This window comes from Esox lucius, chromosome 14, assembly GCF_011004845.1.
Source record: "Esox lucius isolate fEsoLuc1 chromosome 14, fEsoLuc1.pri, whole genome shotgun sequence".
Classification (NCBI taxonomy): Eukaryota; Metazoa; Chordata; class Actinopteri; order Esociformes; family Esocidae; genus Esox; species Esox lucius.
The window spans coordinates 13,234,838-13,260,449 of record NC_047582.1 but is presented as its reverse complement, the minus strand read 5'-3'; the positions used below and the strand labels follow the sequence as shown (position 1 = coordinate 13,260,449).

General features: G+C 42.1%; 1 protein-coding gene across 5 annotated transcripts in view; it reads right to left on the bottom strand.

The window, feature by feature from the left end:
• Positions 1-8,014: 8,014 nt before the first annotated feature.
• aak1b (AP2 associated kinase 1b) overlaps positions 8,015-25,612 on the bottom strand; it is a 43,053-nt gene continuing 25,455 nt past the window's right edge. For 2 of the 5 annotated variants that reach the window (XM_010877528.4, XM_010877532.4), the window contains 8 exons: positions 25,280-25,494; positions 24,850-25,122; positions 23,419-23,514; positions 20,063-20,167; positions 19,785-19,883; positions 16,667-16,822; positions 15,976-16,089; positions 8,015-9,825 (listed from right to left, as the gene is read on the bottom strand). In XM_010877528.4, the coding sequence (XP_010875830.2) occupies positions 9,023-9,825; positions 15,976-16,089; positions 16,667-16,822; positions 19,785-19,883; positions 20,063-20,167; positions 23,419-23,514; positions 24,850-25,122; positions 25,280-25,494 (1,861 nt within the window). In that variant the 3' untranslated portion in view covers positions 8,015-9,022. Of the gene's footprint in view, positions 9,826-11,037; positions 14,150-15,975; positions 16,090-16,666; positions 16,823-19,784; positions 19,884-20,062; positions 20,168-23,418; positions 23,515-24,849; positions 25,123-25,279; positions 25,495-25,612 lie in introns of those variants that run through there. The other 3 variants (XM_010877529.4, XM_010877533.5, XM_010877530.4) reach the window with 3 other exon arrangements.

The window sequence follows — 25,612 nt, the reverse complement described above, 5'->3', positions numbered from 1 at the left end:
AGGTTTTAAAATGAAACAACCAAGATGTAATTAAAGTGCAGACTTTCACCTTTAATTCAAGCGGTTGAAGAAAAATATCGTATGAAACGCTTAGGAATTGCAACTCTTCATACACAGTCCCCTTATTTCAAGAGCTCAAATGTAATTGGACAAATTAACACAATCATTAATGTTCAGTTTTAATACTTTTTCGAGAATCCTTTGCAGGCAATGACTGCTTGAAGTCTGGAACGCATGGACATCACCAAATGCTGGGATACCTCCTTTGTGATGCTTTGCCAGGCCTTTACTGCATGTCTTCAGTTGTTGTTTGTTCATGGGTCTTTCTGCCTTAAGTTTTGTCTTCAGCAAGTGAAATGCATGCTTGATCGGGTTGAGATCAGGTGATTGACTCGGCCATTGCAGAATATTCCACCTTTTTACCTTAAAAACCTCCTGGGTTACTTTAACAGTATGTTTTGGGTCATTGTGCATCTGTAAAGTAAGGTGCCATCCAATCAACTTCGCTGAATTTGGCAGAATCTGATCAGACAATATTTCCCTACTCACTTCATATTAAATCCGGCTGCTTCTGTCTTCTGTCGCATCATCAGTAAACACTAGTGACCCAGTGCCATTGGAAGCCATGCATATGCCTGTACCATCACACTGCCTCCACCATGTTTTACAGATGATGTGGTGTGGTGCTTTGGATCATGAGCCATTCCAAGCCCTCTCCATACATTCACATATACACTCACCTAAAGGATTATTAGGAACACCATACTAATACTGTGTTTGACCCCCTTTCGCCTTCAGAACTGCCTTAATTCTACGTGGCATTGATTCAACAAGGTGCTGAAAGTATTCTTTAGAAATGTTGGCCCATATTGATAGGATAGCATCTTGCAGTTGATGGAGATTTGTGGGATGCACATCCAGGGCACGAAGCTCCCGTTCCGCCACATCCCAAAGATGCTCTATTGGGTTGAGATCTGGTGACTGTGGGGGCCATTTCAGTACAGTGAACTCATTGTCATGTTCAAGAAACCAATTTGAAATGATTCGAGCTTTGTGACATGGTGCATTATCCTGCTGGAAGTAGCCATCAAAGGATGGGTACATGGTGGTCATAAAGGGATGGACATGGTCAGAAACAATGCTCAGGTAGGCCGTGGCTTTTAAACAATGCCCAATTGGCACTAAGGGGCCTAAAGTGTGCCAAGAAAACATCCCCCACACAATTACACCACCACCACCAGCCTGCACAGTGGTAACAAGGCATGATGGATCCATGTTCTCATTCTGTTTATGCCAAATTCTGATTCCACCATCTGAATGTCTCAACAGAAATCGAGACTCATCAGACCAGGCAACATTCTTCCAGTCTTCAACTGTCCAATTTTGGTGAGCTTGTACAAATTGTAGCCTCTTTTTCCTATTTGTAGTGGAGATGAGTGGTACCCGGTGGGGTCTTCTGCTGTTGTAGCCCATCCGCCTCAAGGTTGTGCGTGTTGTGGCTTCACAAATGCTTTGCTGCATACCTAGGTTGTTTATCTCAGTCAAAGTTGCTCTTCTATCAGCTTGAATCAGTCGGCCCATTCTCCTCTGACCTCTAGCATCAACAAGGCATTTTTCGCCCACAGGACTGCCGCATACTGGATGTTTTTCCCTTTTCACACCATTCTTTGTAAACCCTAGAAATGGTTGTACGTGAAAATCCCAGTAACTGAGCAGATAGTGAAATACTCAGACCGTGCCACGCAGAAAATTGCTTAAATCACCTTTCCTTCCCATTCTGACATTCAGTTTGGAGTTCAAGAGATTGTCTTGACCAGGACCACACCCCTAAATGCATTGAAGCAACTGCCATGTGATTGGTTGATTAGATAATTGCATTAATGAGAAATTGAACAGGTGTTCCTAATAATCCTTTAGGTGAGTGTAAGCGGCATGCCGTTTTTTTAAAGCGCTCCATTGCTAGCCATTCAAAAAAGGCTTCCCGCCCCGCTCCTTGAAGCCGGACGGCAGCGCTGGCCACGGTGGAACCGCAACCGGCAAAAAAGCCCCGAATGTATTGTGATCCTAGTCATGCCTCTGCGAACAGCTGATTTTATTAGTGCTACAACAGGAGGAAATCTTTAACACCGATTAAATCATACACTGAGCCTTTGCCCAAGTAAAAAAGACTTGCGAACAACTGACTGTCAGTTTTATCGTTCTGCAGGCATTATTGACTCAAATGAACGAAATTACCCTAAATAATTGAACCTTTTACTGAACGACTCGACAAGGTCCTTGTCAGTAGAAAGAGTGGAACTTCCCATCACTATCTTTTACTGAGTTTCATTTTAATGAACAGAGATAACTACTGTTTTGTTTGTTGGGCCTGCCTTTTTCCTTGAACGCAATAGGCTACTTTTCCCAGCTTAAAGTAACTGATTGGTCAAAACAGCAGAGGCGGGACAATGTCAGCTGCCCCCTGTTGTCTCTAGTGGTATGTCTGAAATGGGAGGTTGAATTAAAGATAGAGGAAAACAGCAGTGATAAGTCAGAGGTTTCATGCTGAGGACAACGACCTACCATAATGACATCTGTGGTGTGTTTTCAGACACCCAGACCTGCTGAGGCATTGGTAATGTGAATGCCAAATAAAAGGGAAGGAAAGTCTGCCTGTTTTGAGACTTGCCTTCACCAAGAACAGCAGCCAACTGCAATCACCACTCACCACTTGACCTGATGCTCTCCTTCAGAGGATGCAGCTCTCAGTAATGTGGCCTGTCAAGACATATTGCTTGTTTGTTCTTCACTCTTAAAGCACATTTATGAGAAGCTAAAGAAGTTCAGGAAATTACATAAGTTGTTTTGTGGATGTATCGATCATCTACAAAGACCTATTGCAGTGTTCCCTGCCAGCACACATCTTGGACGCTGAACAAATAATTTGCTTGTGTTGGAAACCTAAGAATTTATATTAGTCTTACTAGAAAATGCTTATCCGGGTTAAAAAGACATTACGCAATAATAAGCAGCCCTGTTGGGAGTGACCTCATAGTCGTGCCTGTGGCAGATCACAGAGCTAATGGGAACTAGCTCAACTCAGCAGCAGAGGTATAGGAGGCAGTAAAAGAAAAGGCCAAACATGATGCAAATTCTGTAAGGACCTGGCACAGGGTTACAGCTGGTACCAGGCCGCCAAACCGGAGGCTCTGTTCTGCTATCAACTCCTTCAGTGTAACAGACTGGTAGATCAACACAACAGCCATTTCTGATGGCACTGAGAACAAATTGTCATATTAACAATGAAAATATAAGACACTACATTGCATTAGGACAACAGGTCAAACTGCCTTCTGACCGATTACTACAGGACCTTAAGGAATGATTAGAGAAGAATGCCACTTGACAGCGAGTATGATAACATTTATTTTAAATAAGCATACTGTTAACATGAACGTTTAAGCCAATTTTGGAGTAAATATTTTTTTTTTGTGGATAATCCTTCATTGGGCTTAGGACACCATGCTGTTAATAACTAAGCATTGGACACAAGCATCAAGGGTGTTGTGACAAAGAGGAAATCCAGCAGAGAGCACCAGCCAGCAATGCTGCCCTCCTCAAGCCGCTCCTTCAAAAGGACTTCCAGACCAATATAAGATAGAGGCATTCAGAGAGATTACAGTACATGACAGAATACATATATATACATACACTACCGTTCAAAAGTTTGGGGTCACTTTTTTGAGAGAATCTGAAGAGATTTCACTCCAATGCTCCCTGTAGCACCTCTCACAAGTTTGACTGGCTTGATAAGCACTTCTTGAGTACCATATGGTCAAGCTGCTCCCACAACAGCTCAATAGGGGTGAGATCTGGTGACTGTGATGGCCACCTCATTATAGACAGAATACCAGCTGACTGCTTCTTCCCTGAATAGTTCATGCATGGTTTGGAGCTGTACTTTGGGTCATTGTCCTGTTCTAGGAGAAAATTGGCTCCAATCAAGTGCCGTCCACAGGGAACAGCATGGCGTTGCAAAATGGGATGATATGGATGGAGTGTTCTTTTGCCCATCTTGAGGTTTTCTTTTTATTGACCATTCAGATTTTTTTTTTTTTTGCAACTCTGCCTAGAAGGCAAGCATGTGCACTGTAGAGCCAATTTGCACTGTTGTGTGAAGGGAGTATTACCCAGGATTTCTTAACAATTTCTTGCATGGAATAGCCTTCATTTTGCAGAACAAATAACTGAATAGTTTCAGGGGAAAGCTCTTTGTTTCTGTCCATTTTGAACCTGTAATCAAACCCACCATTTCTGATGCTCCATTTTTTATCACTTCTTTAATCAGCACAATTTTTCAGATGTGCTAACATAATTACAAAATAGTTTTCTATTGATCGATCAGCCTTTTGAAATAATAAACCTGGATTAGCAAACACAACATTCCATTGGAAAGCAGGACTGATGGTTGCTGATAATGGGCCTCTATACGTCTATGCAGGTCTTCCATTACAAATCTGCCGTTTCCAGATACTAGATATAATAGTGATTTACAAAAACATTGTAATTCTGACCAATTAGTTATTTTAATGAACAACAAATGTTATTTTCTTTTGAAAGACAAAGAAAATTCAAAGTCACCCAAAACGTTTGATCAGTAGTGTATATACAGTGGGGCAAAAAAGTATTTAGTCAGTCACCAATTGTGCAAGTTCTCCCACTTAAAAGGATGAGAGAAGCCTGTAATTTTCACCATAGGTACACTTCACATTGTAGGATTTTTTAGGAATTTATTGGTAAATTATGGTGGAAAATAAGTATTTGGTCAATAACAAAAGTTCATCTCAATACTTTGTTATATAGCCTTTGTTGGCAATGACAGAGGTCAAACGTTTTGCTGGTCACACTGTTGCTGGTATTTTGGCCCATTCCTCCATGCAGATCTCCTCTAAAGCAGTGATGTTTTGGGGCTGTCGCTGGGCAACACAGCCTTTCAACTACCTCCAGAGATTTATGGGGTTGAGATCTGGTGACTGGCTAGGCCACTCCAGGACCTTGAAATGCTTCTTACGAAGGCACTCCTTCGTTGCCCGGGCAGTGTGTTTGGGATCATTGTCAGGCTGAAAGACACAGCCACGTTTCATCTTCAATGCCCTTGCTGATGGAAGGAGGTTTTCACTCAAAATCTCACGATACATGGCCCCATTCATTCTTTCCTTTACACGGATCAGTCGTCCTGGTCCCTTTGCAGAAAAACAGCCCCAAAGCCTGATGTTTCCACCCCCATGCTTCACAGTAGGTATGGTGTTCTTTGGATGCAACTCAGTATTCTTTCTCCTCCAAACACGACGAGTTGGGTTTTTACCAAAAAGTTATATTTTGGTTTCAACAGACCATATGACATTCTCCCAATCCTCTTCTGGACCATCCAAATGCTCTCTAGCGAACCTCAGACGGGCCTGGACATGTACTGGTTTAAAAAGGGGGACACGTCTGGCACTGCAGGATTTGAGTCCCTGGTGGAGTAATGTGTTACTGATGGTAGCCTTTGTTACTTTGGTCACAGCACTCTGCAGGTCATTCACTAGGTCCCCCCGTGTGGTTCTGGGATTTTTGACAGCTCTTTGGTCTTTGACATAGTGAAGTTTGGAGTGTGACTGTTTGAGGTTGTCTTTTATACTGATAACAAGTTCAAACAGGTGCCATTAATACAGGTAACGAGTGGAGGACAGAGGAGCCTCTTAAAGAAGTTGTTACAGGTCTGTGAGAGCCAGAAATCTTGCTTGTTTGTAGGTGAACAAATACTTATTTTACAGAGGAATTTACCAATAAATTCAATAAAAATCCTATAATGTGATTTCCTGGATTATTTTTCCTCATTTTGTCTCTCATAATTGAAGTGTACCTATGATGAATATTACAGGCCTCTCATCTTTTTAAGTGGGAGAACTTGCACAATTGGTGGCTGACTAAATACTTTTTTGCCCCACTGTACACATACCTTTTACAACCTTACAGCATTCCTCAAGAGACAGAAAGGGTCGGAGTAAACATATGACAGCATGAGATAGAACATATTGTTAGGTCAAAGGTTTATGATTGGTATTGGAAACATTTAAACTTAACAAGGAAACATTTAATAACCTAATGTTATAAAATGTTCACCCCATTTTGGTAAAGCCTTTGGCTGCTAAGTAGACTTGTATTTTCCTATGCTCTGTAGGTTTAAAATGTTTTAGAATCATTACTGTTGGAATGCCATTATACAATCAAGTACAATGTAAAAAAATGTATAGTGCATTTTCATAAATAGCAACTAACTATTAAACAGATGTCAAACTCATTCCATCGAGGGCCCAGGGTCCGACAGTTTCCCTCTTTGTACTTCATTAAGGTCACTGATAAGTTAGCAACTTCCCTCACTTAGATCTTCATATATTTAACCAGTTATAAGGAAAATAATACAACTAGCTGACAGTAACCCCTCTGTGGAACTAATTTGACACCTCTGAACTAACATGTTAAAAACATCATAAAGGTTTCTCCTATGGTTACAGACCTAAGTTAAACATCCTTTATGAAAATCCTTTAAAAGTCCTTTCATAAAACATAAATAACAGTGTTCACCGGTGAAGATGAATACTTCATATAATAGATCAAGGACATCACAGTCATTGATACGAGGGTTTGGTCAGGTTTAAGAATGGATGCCGTGTTAACACTTCTATTGTCACAATTTTGGTGTTAAAGATAAGTGGATGCCTCTGACACTTCCCTATAAAATTACTGCTGTAAATGAGTAAAACAGAAGTTAAATTAACAGACAAATGTATTGATTTGTATTCTGATCTTTTTTTCAAAGTCTACTTAGTTCTAGAATGATCAGAAATAAGCCAGAAGAACTAAATTGTCACTTATCAATGGCTATAGATGTGAAAAGAGAACTCTTCAGACAGTAAGCGCATTGGCCAAACTCTCTATACATTTGACATGACTGCAGTATACTGTAAACATTAGACACCGAAGAGATCAAATGTCATCAGCTCATCAAATACTCAACGGTTGTCATTTAGTACTACAACAGTATTATTCAAGTCCAACCATATGAAAGTTGTATAGGACATTAGTATATTATTAACAGTGTTACAATCATTAATGTAACAAAATGATACAGTCATGAGAAAAAGTAAGTACACCACATGGAAAGTTGTCTGCTCATACATATCCATATGTCCAAATATGTATAATCTTCAACACTACTGACAGATAAAGGTAACCAAATTTAACAGAAGACACTGAAAATATTATACTTTGCAATAAACAACCTTGAAAAACAATCCTTCAAAAGTTATCGTTGCTGCCTTTGGCTGAGATAAAACAAACAACTAGGTTAAGTTAACGGTCTACCAGTCTCACATCTATAGGGAGACATCTTTCTCTTCTGTAGAGTACTGCTTCAACGGTGACATGTTTGAGGGCTTGGTTGCGTCCATGACCAGCTTCTTACCTCCCCACAAGTTTTCAGAAGGATTGAGCTCAAGGTTTTGACGGCCATTGCATAACCCTCCATCTATTCTTTTTGAGCAATTATGTTGTAACTTGGTGTGTGTTTTGGATCATTGTTCAATTGCAAAGCTTCAGCTTTTTTGACAGATGTCCTCACAGTATCCTCAAGAATTTGCTGGTACTGTACAATGTGGAATTCATAGTTGACTCAATGACGAAAGCAGCCCCAAACCATAATGTCACTCCCTCCATGCTTTACGTTTGATATAAGGTCCTTCTGTTGAAATACAGTGTTTTATTTGCGCTGAAAATGGCCCCTGGTCATGCGGGCAAAAAACTCCAACTTTGACTTATCTGATCAGAGCAAATTGTTCCACTGATTATGGTCTTTACATGCCCCTGTCACAACTTTTTTGAAATGTGTTGCGGGCATCAAATTCCAAATGGTCATGTATTTTTCCAAAAACAATAAACAGTTTCAACATTTGATATGCGGTCTTTGTACTATTTTTTATTAAATACAGGGATTAATAATTTGCACATCATTGCATTCTGTTTTTATTTACATTTGATGCAGCGTCTCAACTTTTTTGGAAACAAGGTTTTACTTTGAGTTGCTTGGAAATGTCTCTGTAACCCCTCATAGTACACTGGGCATCAATAGTGTTTCCTCTGAGGGTCTCAGATAGGCCTCTTCACCGTGGCATCATGTATTCCCAAAACTCACAGGGTTCAGACCAAACCAGACCAAGTTTCTAATCATTGTGGAAGGCTGCACCCTCCTTAGAAGCTCTCTGATGATTTTCAATTCACTTACACCTTGTTTGGTGCGCCTGATTCTAATAATATCAATTTTATGTGACGGTAACGTTTGGGGTTTACTAATGATTTTGCATAAGGAAATGCAATTTCTGTTTATTTTAATTGCATAAATGGTTTCAAAGTTACACAATACTAATGTGGTTGTAATTTCTCAAATGTCCATGTTTCCAAATATGTAAATAAAAATACAAAAGACAACTTTCCGGGGTTTACTTGCTTCTCACATGACTGTAAAAAAAATGTACAAATGCAAAACCTTCAACAACTTGAGTTCTTCTGTTCCTTTTACACTGAAGACCATATAGATTATCCTTAGTACTTTGAGTGAAATCATCATGGAACATCTTCCGTTTCAAGTCCTCATGAATTGCAAATAAAGTGCTGCAATCTACCAGAGTGTCTTATCTGAAATCCCTTCAGACAAGCTGAGGTAGAACGAGAGTATAATGAAACAAGTTGAATGTAGGCGGGACAGAGTGTGTCATTGTTAATACTGCAATTGTACAGAAATACAGTCAGCCTACATATCACATCGTCAACAGAAGAAGCCAGAGTAAACCAACCTGCACTCTTATCAGAGGGCTGCTGGTACTGGACTAAGCCCTCCAGAGGAGAGATCAGGGTTGGCCTGGGCCATGCTAAGCTAACTAGCTCCTTTCTTCAGGTGCAGGCACTAACTGGAAGCCAGCTGTAGCTTTTGGTTAAGAGGTGGGGGTCAAGGCTTACCCTGTGGACATTTGGGCTGAAAAGGAGCCCTGAGGAATGGGTCCCCAAGAGCTCTGCCTCCAATGGTCCAGGAGTGCAGGGGGCCCACAGCTACCGAGCCCACAGCAGCTTGCTGCCCCACACTGGAGACCACACAGTGGGCTGCAACTGGCTGCTGGGGCAGGAGGGCCTCCGTGCAACGGGAGTACTTGGGCTGGACCTGCCACACCGTTGGGAACTGAGCCTTTCCCGGGACACTAGGACGTACACGGCTCTGGAGGCAGTGGCTGTTGGGCTGGACCTGCCATGAGGGAGGGCTGTTGGGCTGGACCTGCCATGAGGGAGGGCTGTTGGGCTGGACCTGCCATGAGGGAGGGTTGTTGGGCTGTGGCGGCCGGGAGACAGCGACAACGGGCCCAGACATCTCCCTCTTCATCCCAAAGGGAGCCCGGAGGAAAGGATCTGACGGCAGGGCCGGCTGGCAGGCTATGGGGTGAGGGGATTTGGCAAACACATCGCTCCCGTCTTTCCCTGCCGTCCTGAAGGGGGCCTGCAGGAATATGTCAGGGGAGGGGACTGGACACTGCGGGGGAGGAGGGGGCAGACACTGGGACTTACCAGGTCTGACTGGGTGCCCAGAGGTCTTATTACAAGACAACAGCTGGGAGTGGGTCTCATTTATTGGCAGTGAAGGGAGTATGGCGCTTTGCCGGGCCAAGGGAACTTTGTGGCTGAGCCCATCTTTCAGTCTGGAGCCCTCAGTCCCGGCGGAGCCTGGGGGAGCTTCACGGTCGTTAGGCTTCCGCTGACTGTCTGTGGGGTACAGAATACAATCGTCAGACCTCTTCAAGCAGACAGTTAAACTTCAAGTTTGACACACACCTTAACAACAATTTGCAGTGTGTTGTTCACTGAAGGCATGGGTAACAGACATTCTGAACATAAGACATTCACTTTCCATCCACACACAGTACAGCTGTTCTTTATGTTTTCTTTTATGGTTTGGCATTGTTACTGGTATTATTCAGGTAGGTTTTCTGATCTCAGTAGCACTCAGGCTTGACTCATGTGACTTCCTGGTTGGATGAGTGGTATTTTTTTTTTTTTATATACATTTGGACTTGAAGGTCATATAACACTGTCGGTTATAGGAAAGCTGCTTTTTCAGTAAAACATGAGAAACGTGAACAAACCATTGAGTGCTTTCAAGGATATTGGCATGACAATAAACCGACTGGCCCTCAGGCTTGTCCGACAAGGGGATCTAATTTATCCCACTGCCAAACCCACTTGAAATGTTTCATTTGTACAGAATGAAAAAGAAATAACGAGGAATGCAAAACAAGGATACTACAATCAGACAGATAATTACAGGATGAAAATAACTATAATCACATTTAACTCAGTGGCAACCGATCAAAGCATATGAAGCAACAACACAAAAAAGTACAATCAAACAAAAATGATATGCAATTTCCCATTACAGTAATCATCCCATTAATGCGGTCTTTTGGCATAAGCCACAGAAAAAGGGGGGTGATTGACAGACAAGCAGGCAGGCATGCAGATCCACAGAGGTAGTCTTACCTGGACATAATGCAGACCGACAGCGGGGTTAGCTGGCAGCTCCAGAAGTGGTTGGTTAATGGGGTTAACCCCAGTTTAAGGAGGAGAGTTAATGGAAGGAAGCCTGTGTGTGTGTCCCTTTCGAAATCCAACGTGCAAATGTTTTCAAAACAAGGCTCAGGCAACCGTTGGGATCTACTCTGAATGTCATCGTGCGCAGATGAGCAATTAACTTTCTGAACAGAAATAAGAGGAGAATAGTGGCTGTGATTCATTTGCAGGATTTGATTGCGCTCAAGTTGAAGTGTGTCTGAAACACAATAGCTAGATAAAATGTCACCCTTCTCCCAATGAATCAGTCGGTCTGCCAATCCATGATGTTGACCGCGCAGCCTACATTTAGGCAGTGTCAAGGCAATCAACTCCCTTGAGTCACTCAATTAACACTCCACACCATTGTACATTCACGTGTATATGTTTATTCAACATCCCTTTCTTTGTAATTCTTCAGTTATCTCACAAAAATAGAACACAGACATCACAGCTCTGACGCAGGATTGGCTGTCATAGAGACGGACAGGGATCCAGAACATTCAGGAGAACAATGGTCATCAAAAACAGCATTTTCACTTTTGGCAAAAAGAAAAAAACCACAACAGGGTAACATGAAGCTTCTCTGTTTGCACAACAACACAAGTTTCTACTAACTACCTGAATGGCAAGACCTTCACTGAGAACAACAGCAAAGTAGTGTCTACAGGAAGAAGAAGCAAGGATTGCATAGGTCAATAGCCACGTGAGTATCTGCAGATGAATGGACTGTACAGTTGTGTGTGTGTGGGGGGAGGATAAGATGGGAACTTCAGCCTTCCGTTGGTTGCACATGTCTACAAAAGCCTGAGATTAATGAGACACAATGTTGAATTTCAGAATACTGTCAGTAAGGGCTGTTGCTTGGCATGCCTTGGTTTGAATACTGCAGAAGGGTGGTTTTCGGTCATTCCTTTAAATGCCCAGAGCATAGTGAGCAGTTCTATCTTGATATGTGTTACTAGTGTTGAGTTCCGGTTAGGCCTGGGCCCACTGACTGATACAAACCCATTACCTCAGAACCATTAATATGATACACTTCACAGTACAGAGACGACCTGATAGGATGAGTAATTACCTCTTTCTTTTCAAAGAATCCAATTGGATCCCGCCCCAAGTGGTCCACTCAGAGACCCTAACACATTCCTCTCATACAGTGGCTTCCTCAATAGGCAGAAAGTGACAACGCGCTATTCAGGAGGACCTGTGCTTCTTAATGTGACCTCACTGATGACGTCAGTGCTAGTGCAGCAAGGTCAGACGACGACAACGACGACCGCATCACGTCCAAGAACTCAAGACTGGCAAGAAGTAACATCGCCGTAGGTCCGCACATACACATTCATACACACACACACACACACACACGCGCGCGCGCGCGCACGCTAACACTGCACCAACACACAAGAACAAAACAGTCAACAACACAGTCATGCGTTGATATGCCTTTTTTTTTTTTTTATGTCAAACGTGTGTGGAGAAAGCATGGCCTTATTGAGCACTACCTTAGTGGAGACTGTGGCTGTGCACCTGTACAGCGCGGTGACCGTGTGGTCCAGTATACGACATGGTGAAGCTCCCTGACACGGGGTCCCACTGCACAACTCCCTTGGTTTACGGCCTAGTCCTCCCAGGTGAAGGGAGGGGCGCAAACGAAACGCTGCTCGGAGGGGAATCCTACCCAGCCCAACCCTCAACAGATCAAAGCTACGATTGTCATAACTGTTGGTTTCGCAAAGTGTCCCAGATAGCTTCCGGGGGGAGAAATATGGCCGAGAGGAAAATAAAAACTTCTCAAACACAGCTGCACAAACCGGAAGAAACAAAGTATTTTTCTATTATAGTAATCTTAAGAATTATATATATATATATTTATATATATATGCATCTTTATTTATAGACTGATATTCAATTCATACATTCATACTCTAACACTAATCCTATTCACATGTAATATTAGCTATATATGAAATAAACATTTAATATTAGCTATTAGAAATAAACATTTCAATATTTTTTTTCCCACAATGTAAGCTATGACAATGGATGAGGAACAAAGGATATTTTAACAATGACTTTTGGAGGAATCAAAACGTATGTTCACTGGAGCAGTGCCTGGCTATTGGAGATACACATATGTTGATATTAGGTGGGGCCAAAGGGACTGGAACGTAGGAACTATGTACATTCAAAGTAGGAATGGATGCTTTGTGGGAATGCATGTTCAACAGGAATGAAATGATTGTGTGAGCTCAAACAACCAGAAATGAAAGAGGAATGTAACGGACAGACTACCAGTAGAGTCAAACGGACAGACTACCAGTAGAGTCAAACGGACAGACTACCAGTAGAGTCAAACGGACAGACTACCAGTAGAGTCAAACGGACAGACTACCAGTAGAGTCAAGCTGAACTGAACAAGCAGCTGACTCCCAGGGCAAGTCGGAGGTCACTCATCTTAACTACGCCATTTTGTTATGTTAGGCTTTATGAAGGCACTAACATTTCTGTTTTTTGAATCACTAATCTGTTAATTTCATGGTAGCCAGCTGGGTGGATCTTGCCGTGCTCTGCTAACTGGTGGCTGGGAGAATGAGTCCCCAGATAAAGGAAGCTCAACCAGACCAGCTGCTGGAGTGGTCTTTTTAGACAGTGTCACAACTGCAGACGGTGATAGCTCATGACTAAAAAAAGTCACGACAACTCAGCCAATTAAATCAGGAGTGAAATTCAATTGGCAGATATACCACCATTGTTTCAAGCTTATACTACACCTCCAAACTGATCCAAGGAATCAACGTGAAGACATTGGTTCAACTCGCTGTGCGAATAGAAATACTGGTCAAATGAAACACTGCAAACACAGGCGACAAAAATCTAGTTGAGCACTTTAACAACCAGAACGACCAGCCAACATCTATGTCTGGGCGACGCCTGCTCCTAGACGGACCAGAGGATTTAAACACGTTGAACCGGCTGGCCGCGGTCCACAGAAAGAAAGAAAAACTCCTGGATGAAGTCAGCGAGGCTTGAACACGACAGTTAGAAGTGGCGTGCCGTGAAACCGTCAGTCACGATGACCACACAAAGACCACGGCACAGAACGGCTATGGGAAAATGAAACCAGAGGGGAGATGGAAAACAGCGGACATAACAGGAAATCAATATCGGGGGCGTGATGGGAAGAAGACAGGGAGATGGGTCCCCGGTGCGTTTGGAATGACGGTAGGACTTGGCATGGAACAAGCACTGTCATGGTGGAGGGGAAGGGTTCTAACGAAGAGTGTGTGTGGGGGAGGGGGATCAGCTCTCCTCTTCAGCAGCGTCGCCATCCCTCCACCCCACCAACCCGCCCACCCCCCGTGTGGCGGCAGCCCAGAGCCCCTCTACAGGTCGATCAGCTGGTCCACCATGAGCAGGGAGCGGGCCAGGCTGGGCAGGCTGGACTCAGAGCTCCCACTGTTACTGCGAGAGTGGCCTCCTGAAACAGGCCGGACCAAAGAGGACGGCGCCAGTGGGAGGGCAGGAGCGAAGCAGAGGGGAAGGAGGCGCCAGGGGGAGGGCCGAGGAGAAGGAGAGGGACAGGAGGAGGGAGCAAGGGAAGGAAGGAACAGATGGAGAAGGCAGGGGGAAAGAGAGAGAGCGAGAAGGTTACAGAAAAGAGAGAGAGCGAGAAGGTTACAGAAAAGAGAGAGAGCGAAAAGGTTACAGAAAAGAGAGAGAGCGAAAAGGTTACAGAAAAGAGAGAGAGCGAAAAGGTTACAGAAAAGAGAGAGAGCGAAAAGGTTACAGAAAAGAGAGAGAGCGAAAAGGTTACAGTCAAATGAGAGAGAGCGAGAAGGTTACAGTCAAATGAGAGAGAGCGAGAAGGTTACAGTCAAATGAGAGAGAGCGAGGTTACAGTCAAATGAGAGAGAGCGAGAAGGTTACAGTCAAATGAGAGAGAGCGAGAAGGTTACAGTCAAATGAGAGAGAGCGAGAAGGTTACAGTCAAATGAGAGAGAGCGAGGTTACAGTCAAATGAGAGAGAGCGAGAAGGTTACAGTCAAAAGAGAGAGAGCGAGAAGGTTACAGTCAAATGAGAGAGAGCGAGAAGGTTACAGTCAAATGAGAGAGAGCGAGAAGGTTACAGTCAAATGAGAGAGAGCGAGAAGGTTACAGTCAAATGAGAGAGAGCGAGAAGGTTACAGTCAAATGAGAGAGAGCGAGAAGGTTACAGTCAAATGAAAGAGAGCAAGAAGTAAGGTTATAGAAAAAAAAAGGAGAGGTTAGAGAATATAGAGGTTAGAGAAGAGAGAAATAAGGTTACAAAGAAGAACAAGAGAGAGAGAGAGAAGTAAGGTTACAGAAGAGAGAACTATCTCTCCAGACAGAGTCTAGTGCATGGCTGTGGTCTGTCTTTTCTGGGACATTCAGAGAATATATACATGCATCTCTCTCACTAAAGATGCAGAAGATGGAAAAAACTGATGTGGGAGTAACAACTAAGTAAATACCATATAATGTCTTCACTCTTTATATGGTCTTTACCTATTACTCCCCCATCTGATCTTTTCCTCAGGTATTTCTTTCATGTTTCTTTTTTAACTCAGTTTGATGGATATGAGGTAGTCACCATTACTGCATCATTAGCATAACTAAAAACCCTTTTAACACTGTAGAAAACGAGCACAAGGACATAGAAGCATAACAGAATAAGGACACTGTAGCATAAGCTTTAGCTACGTAAATAATATATGCACGTGCAAAACCTTCAGGATCTGTAGTATGGAAAAGTAAAGAGCAGAGAAAAGAGGAATCCGCAGCCACTCAGTACAATCTCTTAGTGCTTTTCCCATTGAGACCCCCCCACTCCAGTAGCCCAGAGTTTTATGTTAATGTAAGTTCTACTAACAGTGTTTCCAACTAGATTATGGCACTAAAGAATTGTGATAAGCAGAATCAACAAGCTCTGCATTCTTGAAGCCTGTTACTTAATGAGGTGTTAAGGATCACAAATAGCCCTTACTGGAACTGCTACATGGACAGTACCAGTGGTCTGGACTTAGCCCCAGGGAGCAATGTACCAGTGAGACCGTGTTGGCCGTGCAGATGGGAAAATAAGGCCTTTTTGGTAATAATACAAATAACAAAACCCTGAGGTAAATTCTCAATGGAAGAACTCCATATGAATGTCATTAGAAAGAAGAACTACAAAGAGCGATAATGGCTACTCAAGATTAGAGAGACCAGGTGGGACGCAGGGTTTAAGTAATTCCAGACATTCTCAGTGGGACTGGATCACTGCTAGTAAACAGCCGGGCTTACCTCGGGTCGAGGGGGTTTTGGAGTCCGTGACAGGAATGGGGTCGAACTCATCATTGCTGCCTGTCTCTGCACTGGGTGGAATCTCAAATCCTGAGACCAAGAGATCAGATGAGTCTATAGTGGAAGGAGCCAGAGAAAGGAGTTATTTAGGTTAACCAAGTCAGGTTCCCAAACTCTTTGGCAAACAACAAACCAAAAGATTTGACAAGGTAAAGAAGGTACCTACAAATGAATTTGAATTTGTTGTCAAAATGAAATAATCTTTGGAAAAATGTATACAGGTTAATGTTGCTGTTTGTCACAACATTGCTATAAGCAGGACTGAAGTGCGTTAAATGCTCATAATATAATAATGCAATAATAATAATAATGCAATAATTATACATGATCATAGCATAGAAATTGACATTTATATTCTAAAAACAATGGATGTTCTTTCCCCACTAAGTATGGCCCTGTAAACTTTGCTTTAAAGGAAAGCTTCAGCAGGAAACCAAAACATGTGATCCAGAGTCTTCTATCTTTCAGGTAGGGGTAATGATGTACAGTAGCTTAAAAATAAATTCTAGGAAGAAAACAGAAATCATGCAGTTTAATAAAACTGTGTTTAGACTCCACTGAAGACTTCTCTGCTTTCAAACAGCAGGGCTTCCTGTACAGATCGGGTGTGTGATTTTGGAAGTAGTCGTACCTGCTAGTAGCTGGGTGGAACTCCCAGACACCAGGTCAAAGTCATCCAGAATAGACCCAGCACCAGCTGAACCGGGAGCAGAGGAGAGCAAGGAGGCTCCAGAGGGGGCAGAGATGAGAGAGCAGCCCAGCAAAGAGTCCTCCCCATGCAGGGGGTCTGGAGAAGGAGGGCCGAGGAAGTAGAGGGTTATTTGGAACAGATAATAAGGAAAGTTAATTCAGGATCCTGAATTAGAGATTTTTCCAGTCATTGAAAAGTCAGACAAGCAAGCTAAAAACATTTAATCATAATAAATAAATTCCAACACTCCAACACTTTCAGTTTACAACACCTGTAGTAAAACACTTCACCAATATATACCTTTGATTAAGTACCTACATAATGTATTCAGACTGCTTCACTTTGAGTTGGGTTATAGACAGAATTTATAATTGATTCCATATATTTTTTTGCCATCAATTTACACTCAGTAATCCATAATGACAAAAAGTAAAAAAAAAAATGTCTGAATTTGAAAAACTGAAATCTGCTGTACATAAGCATTTATTAGCGGTAGCGGCTTTGAGTCTCTGAGCATGTCTGCACCATCTTTACAACCCTGGATTGGGGCGGTTTCTCTCATTCGCCCTTATATAGGCATGTCAGACTGGATGGAGTGTCAGCACAACTACGACTGTCAGGTGAACTTCAAACAACCCTGCAATACACACCAAAATAACGTGTGCGCCCAGAGTGCGCAGTGCATGCTTCATGAAATTAACTGTCAAATTTGTGTTGGTGACGTTGAGGTTGGTGACGTCGACGCTGAAATTCGGATGTAATGCACGAAAGAGGTGGGTTATAAACAATGGTTCAGGTTTGGTAATGCTCCAGTGTGGTTAAAGTTAAAGGGATCATTTGACCTAGATTCGTATTTGGGTGAAATTTTGCTTACTGTGAGTAGTTCATGAAGGCCCATGGAGTCAAGGTTAGACAACAAAACTGGTTAAGGTTTGGTAACACTCCAGTGTGGTTAAGATTAACAAAAGAACAAACTCCATATCTCCTGTGATTCCAATTTACAGGCATTGGATTAACTGGTCAGTGGCATTTACCCCTGGCTACCATTCCGGACCATTTTTTTCTATTGTATTTTTGCTGAACTGCATAAGCGGAGCCGGCCTAGAGTGAATGTGTCTTACTCAGTTCATCTTAAACTGACTGACTGACTGTCGACCCCTTGTTAAATAGCGTAGTGGTTAGAGACGCGGACTGCCAGGCAAGGGACCTGTGTTCAAGCCTCACCACAGTCAAAACAAATTATGCATTAAGATTTGTGGTAGAAGTAAACTTAAGAAGAAACATTAGGCAGTTTAACACAAAGCTAAATGGTGTCTAGTGAAACCTTCAAACATGACGTGATGTTAATGCGTGACAAAATTATCTATTGCCGATAATTCGAGACGCTAAACTGACACTTGGCAAACGTATAGCTTAGTGGCGTAGTGATTAAAGACACAGCCAGTCACATGGGCGACCCCAGTACAAATCCAGCGAGGGCAACAACCTTCATCCCTTCTAATTGCGGGCCGGCTGAACCAGGTTTGCCTGGTTCCTTTCCTTGTTATATTTTTATTTGTAAAGTACATTGAATTGTTTCTATGTACAGTATGAAGTGTATAATAAATATAATAAATAAACTTGCTTGCTTGCTTACTGCCCCAAGTGGCTTATTTATATGTGATATACACTCACCTAAAGGATTATTAGGAACACCTGTTCAATTTCTCATTAATGCATTTAGGGGTGTGGTCCTGGTCAAGACAATCTCCTGAACTCCAAACTGATTGTCAGAATGGGAAAGAAAGGTGATTTAAACAATTCTGAGCGTGGCATGGTTGTTGATGCCAGACGGGCCGGTCTGGTCACAATCAATGCCACGTAGAATTAAGGCAGTTCTGAAGGCGAAAGGGGGTCAAACACAGTATTAGTATGTTGTTCCTAATAATCCTTTAGGTGAGTGTACATACTCTATTTGAGAGACCGGGCTGTGGTCCCACCATGCTTCACTGTAGGGATGGTGTTAGCCAGAGGATGAGAGTACCTTGTTCAAGACACAGTGCTTGGCATTCAGGCCTAATAGTTCGGCCTAATAGGCCTAAAAGTGCTGAAGAAATGGTTGTCCTTCTTGGTCACCTCCCTGACCAAGGCCCTTCTTGCCCTGTTACTTAATAATGTCCAATCAATTGAATTTCCAACAATCAAGTTCTAGAGACATCTCAGGGATGACACAAGGACAGAATGCGTTCAATCTCACTTTGCAGTATAATGTCAAAGGACTGTACATTGTCATTATGGGGTACTTCATACAGATTGATGAAATACACAAAATATATATATATATATATTTAATAAATTAGAAATTAAGTTTATAACAACAAAATGTGACAAAAGTGAAGGAATCAATATACTTTCCGGAGCAATTGTAAATTGTAGCGAAAAGTATGGCAGGGAATAAAATCCAGGCCACTGGGGTGAATGACAAACACGCCCATCATGCGAAATGGGTTAACCCACCAGGTGGGACCGTAGAACTGACCTATAAGGAGGACTGCAACTGACAATTTATTATGATTCCAAAGACGATCAAAGAGTTGTTGAAAGTAACCTATTAAATATACAATTCACTCTCCCAGAGTAGGAGAGCTGTGGCATCTTGACAGGCAGCGAAACATTGATTAACCTAGATGTATTTTCAGTATTTATTGTTATTCCTATTTTAGTCTATGACAAAACATATATTGATGTGATGCACAGCTGATGTACATAACATGATTACCCTTCACATACCACCCATTCTCTGAAATCAGCAATCTCCTTTCATCTCAGCATTGAGTCAGAACATTGGTGGTGACTGACAATAATAGAAACTTGAATGGCATCTTGCCTTATTTCAAATGAGGTCAAGGTACTAAAGGGCTTTCATTCCTGCCTCTTAAAAACATATGCAAATGACAAAAGACCAGTGCGGAGGTGGTTTCATCACAAGATACAGGACCCAAAACTTATTAGAGCTAGTTAATCCCCCAGGACCTAGGCAGGGCCTATTGCGTCGCCTGGCCCGTTGACAGAAACTAACCATGAAACAGTGCCGATTCTGTATCAGACTGGGCCACAGGAGCCTCCAGACCAGGGATCAGAAGGTCCAGGCTCACAAGAGAGTCCTGTGCTGGAGCCACTAGTGTACAGTTAGAGAGGCAGAAACAGAGGAGGAAGAAGAGAGAGGAACTAAGAGGGCAAAAACACAGAGGGCAGAGAGAAGATATTTCCACAGGGCATTCTATGGAAAACAATCACAGCCTTTGAAAGTGTACATAGCAGGGAAAACATCAGGGGTGGCTGAAGACAGTACTTTACCATTGACACCCTCAGCACCATTTCCGCCAAAGGGATCAGCCATAGAGAGGAGGTCAGGGAGCAGAATGTGAGTGTCTGGGGACTTCAGTCCCTCAATAAGTTTCTCTGCAGGCCCGGTGACAAAAGAAGAGTGAAAAGGGAGAAAATGGAAAGAGAGAAAAGACCAAAGTGAGACTAGCTTGCAAATACTTAAATGTGAGGATGTCATGACAAGAACAGAGCGAACCACTGAATTAAGCAGGGACAGTGGATGGACAAAAGAGGTGAAGAAAGGAGGGGAAGAGTAGGGTGAAAGATGAGGAATAAAGAAAAGCTCAGGGAGCTGGGCTATTGAGAAGTAATAGGACCAGTGTTCAATGAGAAATAGCACCCCATGCTGCAGTTAAAGTACATAATGTGGTAGACAGGTCATGACACAACTGTAGTTGATTAATGTTCAGCCAACGGAGCCCAATACACATGCTGTTATGTGAGCCCAATAAAGGCTCTGTTAATTAAGTAATTAAGCCATTTCCAGAAGGGTGCGCTATTAGCATGCCAACCCTCATACACAGTAGGATAACTAGTTTAGCTAGTTATCTCTAAGACTTCACTAGATTTCACTGTGGCGGGGTCTTTTGTTTCTTCTTAACTTCAAAAAACATCTGTAGAATCTGAATGGCAGGAATGAATAACTACTGGAAACTATTGGGTATCATTAGAGAGCTGAAACACTTAAAACACAGTAATGTGCATTAGTTTATCGCTTAGCTACTGCAAATTACAGCCTTTTCACTTAGTAGCATTAATTACATACTGTACTTATGAACATCAGATGCACTGTAATTAATGACAGTGTATCTAGAAAGCAAACATTGCTTGGTCATTGCGGAGTATTGTCTGCAGATCGATGAAGAAAACTAAAAAGTAATACATTTTAGAATAAGTGAAAATGTGGAACAGGAGAAAGTTTCTGGACCATTTCCAAATGCACTGAACATTATATTTATAGGGGTAAAAGACATACAACAGAACCATCAATTGGGTAGAATAATAATCTGGCATGCCAACATTTTATTATTGCTAAATAAATAGCAATTTTCATTTTGTGTAAATTTGATTATAAATGGGAATTTGCCACATAATTATGCATCTAAAATCTTTTTTCATCTGAAAAGTCCCACTGTGTAAATTAATCAGTGTGTTTCTGAAGGAGTCATTTCGAAAGTGTGATCATGTGACTGCTGTTTCTGGCCACTTTTCTAGGTATACCTATCAAATATAGGGGAAGACGTCCTTTCGACTCCATTCGCTTGATCATTGTTTATTCAGAGATGCCCTTTTGCACGTCACCTTTATATTTAAGTATTTGGGGCCTTTCTGTCAGTTTGAAATTGTCTGGCTATTCTACTCTGAACTCTCTGATTGACAAGGTGTGTTTTGCCCACAGAGCTGCAGCTCACAGGATGTTTTTGTTTATCACATTTTTTATAGAGAGAGAGGCAGCGCATGAAAATACCAGGTCAGCTGTTTCTGAGATGCTGGAACCACATCTGGCACCAACAATCATACCAAGGTCCCAAGTCACAGAAAACCCTTCGTGTTTCCCATTCTAATGTTTCCTAGAACAACAACTAAACATCTTAAACATGTCTGCATGTTTTATATATTGAGTTGTAGCCACATGACACTTGCATTAACGAGCAAGAGTACCTAACAAAGTGGCCAGTGAGTATATATAGACATTAATTGTTAAACAACTACTTAAGTAGTTTTCTGACCAGATACTTACACTTACTTGAGAAGTCTCTGAAGACAATTACTTCTACATTCACTACAGAAAATCACAAACAAAGCAACAGTACTAACTCAAGTAAAGATGTTCACCCCTAGCTATTTAACATACAATATTGCAATATATATCTCAAAAACATCTACCCTCTGCTTCAAAACCCCAAAATTTTAGATTTGATTAATCAATGAGTCTCTAGCAGTACTATCCCAACAAAATAGTAAATAAACCGACTACAAAGAGTATTTTAACTAACAGAAAAAAACTGTACACTTACATTACCCATATAACGTATAGCAATAACAAGTGCAGAGTAAAACAATCTACTACAGACATATCTTTGGTTGAACAATAATGGGCATAACTGGGGCTTTAATGACTACTTTTAAAGGACTTTCTTTCTTAGACTCTCTAGAGGTATGACAGTTTCAACTCAAACTATCCCCTTGCCAACTCAGTAAAATAGGGTTTCATGGTAGACGAGACCCACCTGCTGTGAAAAACACAAGAAAGCCTGACAGTAATTTGCCAAAATACAATTGAACAGGCTACAATCCTTCTGCAGCAATCTCTTGTGGACAGATTAGATCTTTTTTTTAAGAACATCTCCTCTGTAGAGAAAGAAACGAAGGGTTCAGAGAAAAGAACACCTTCCCCACAGACAAACATGGAGGAGGTTCAGTAAATGCTAAGCTGCCTCTAGCACTGGGAAACATAAGCATTGCATCATTAAATCAGGAGAATACCAAGACATGGACTGTATTTTAACCTCTTAGTTATTGTTTCATTTCTAATCCAGTGTATGTGAATAGAGAGCCAAAAACACAAAACTCGTGTCACTGTCCAAACACTAGTTATGCGCTGCACTGTACTATGACAAAAAAGCTGGCTACTAACATATTACAATACACTAATGCTAGTGTAGAGACATTAAACCATGCAAAGCACAACTTCATGCAGCTATAACTGTAAATGATTCAGAGCGCACACTGGACACTGGCTGAGGATCAGCATTAATCGGCTTAATTCAAGGTCTGGACAATGTCGGTCAAGCCCCCACATCACTGGCTACATTCGTCTCACTTGCTAGTTACTTGCAGACGTGAGAGAAAACTCCAATGCATTTACATTTTAGTCATTTAGCAGATGCTGTTATCCTTAGCCAGGGCATTCATTTCAGCTTGGTAGACATGGGAATACCTGGGAAGGGTTAACACTGCCAGGCATTGCTACAGATATTTTATTTGCCATAGCAAAGCTGGTTTGACTTTAATTGACGTGGGTATCAGAATAATGAAAATCTCTCTCCAACCGGATAGAAATAGAGCTACTAGCAACACATTCCATTTTTAGCCAATGTTCACTGGCACCTACATCATAAGAACCATCCCATTTGGTTTGTAATTCTATTCATTAACCTGAACTGGCATTCTCGAGTGCCGAGAAGTCAGGCTAGATTAACAGAATTCACAGAGAAGACACCTGGATTCACCCTTGAAATGCTAGTGTCTCAAACTGTACTTCAATGGGTGTTTGAGTGATTTGAAACAGGCATTGAGACAAAGGGAAAGGGAGACATTGTTACCTGGAGTATCTGAAAGTGCCAGTGTGTTGAAAGGGATTGGAATAGACAGCAAAGATACGCCTGTATCCAGACCCATGATGTCTTCGGTCTGTTCTACTGGTACATAGATAAGTGGCAAGGCAGGAAACAGAGAATGAGACAAATTAACAGACAAGCACTAATGAATGACACTGAGGAGAAACAAAGTATGGCAGGTTTACTATGTCCAGAAAGCTTTCTACTGAGCGTTCAGAAGTTCACTGATATGGTCACAGGCAGCCTCACTACATCAGCAAAATAATAAAGTACTTATTTATATTACATCCTTGATGATTTGCAGAATGTTTTGTCATGTAAAAATGTAAACAGAAATGCAATTTCCTTATGTGTTAGTAGAAACCCTTCATCTTTAACAGGACATAAATCTTTAACAGGACATAAATGGGCAACATTTTGAATGAGGTGCACCAAAACAGGTGCCAGTGATTAGAATATCTTTAAAGAGTAACTTGGGAGGGACCAACTTTCCACAGAGATGAGAACCTTGATCTGGGTTGGTCTTATATGGTTGTATGTTAACACATCACGCCAAGATCAAAAGGCCAACCCAAGGCCGCCAATGGTCAGACACTGTACAAACATCAGGAAGAAAGATGCCTCTTCTCTCAAAAACAAATATCAAGACACGTCTGACGTTTGCCAGACAACACCTTTGGTAAAGACCAAAACTACTGGAACATTGTGATCCGGACAGTCAAAGATGGAGTTGTTTGGCTGAAACACCAGACGCCACACTTGGAAACACTACCTTTGAACAGAAGAACCAAAAAATGGAGGCAGTGACATTATGGCTGCTTTGCTGCCTCAGGGCCAACTTGCCATCATTCTGTCAACCATGAATTCCATATGGTACCAAAGAATTCCTGAGGATAAAGCTGAAGCTGAGCCAAACATAAATATTTCCAAGCACAGTGACTCAAGACATAAAAAAAGTTGTAACAGAATGGCAAAGCACAGATCGCGATCCTATCAAAATGCTGTGGGTGGACTTAAAGCCGTGCATGCAAGAAATCCCTCAAACATGACAGTTGAAGCAGTACTGTAAAGAAGAGCGGGCAAACATTCCTCCCACTCAATGTATGAGACTGATAGACAGTTAAAGAAAACCACTACAAACAAGTATAACAGGCATTGAAGCTATTTCTTTTTTCTGTACAACATAATATAATATCCTTTGATTTATGAATCAATTATTGCCTAATCTTTTAGTTTCATATTTAATTTATTATATCTGAAAATGGTGTTGTAGTTTATATCCAAAAACAGAAAAGAAATCTTTCCAGGGGGGGAACATCGTTATCACATGTAGTGTATTATATATGAATGAGTGCTGGGGAAAAGATTATATTTACCACACATCCACAAATTGATAGACAGGAGTTAGGGTCTCACCAGTAGGTTGCGGGGCTGTTTCCCCAGGAGAGGAGACCTCCAGCAAGCCAGGTATCAGGTCCTCATTTGGGGCTGTTTCCCCAGTGGACGAGACCTCCAACAGGCAAGATATCAGGTCCTCATTTGGGGCTGTTTCCCCAGGAGAGGAGACCTCCAACAGGCCGGATATCAGGTCTTCACTCGGGGCTGTCTCCCCAGCGGAGGAGACCTCCAACAGGCCAGATATCAGGTCGTCAGTGGAAGCCATCTCCACCTTTGCATTGGCGGCCATTTCTAACAGCATAAAAGTCTATATTACAGTTACAGCGTTGAGTGTTTGGAAACGGTATTACAACAGAGCATTAAGTTAGATATTTGTTCTAAAGGTACTTTCAGCTTCTATCGCTACCCTAAACCTATTCCTTAGTCCGGGCAACACACACACCCTCACCATCCAAGTCTTTGTTAATCAGTTGCTCCGCACTCAGATTGGAGAAGTCATCATTCCCAAAAGGGTTCCAGGCAGGCTGTGTGGCTGAGCTGGTGACTGGGCCGGGGGCAGAGGCAGGGGAAGGGGCAAAGGCGGTGAAGTTCCCATCCTGGGCTGGTTCACACACACCCTGCTGAAGGGACTGGGTGGAACTGGGCGGAGGTGTACCGACACATCTGGAAAAACACACAAAGGAAAAGTTAACTCGCTGATAAACACTGAAATCATTGTTAAGCCCCAAAGTGGTATATAAAATGTTCACTGCGCTGGCCACTCAGTTGGGTCGGCATGCAT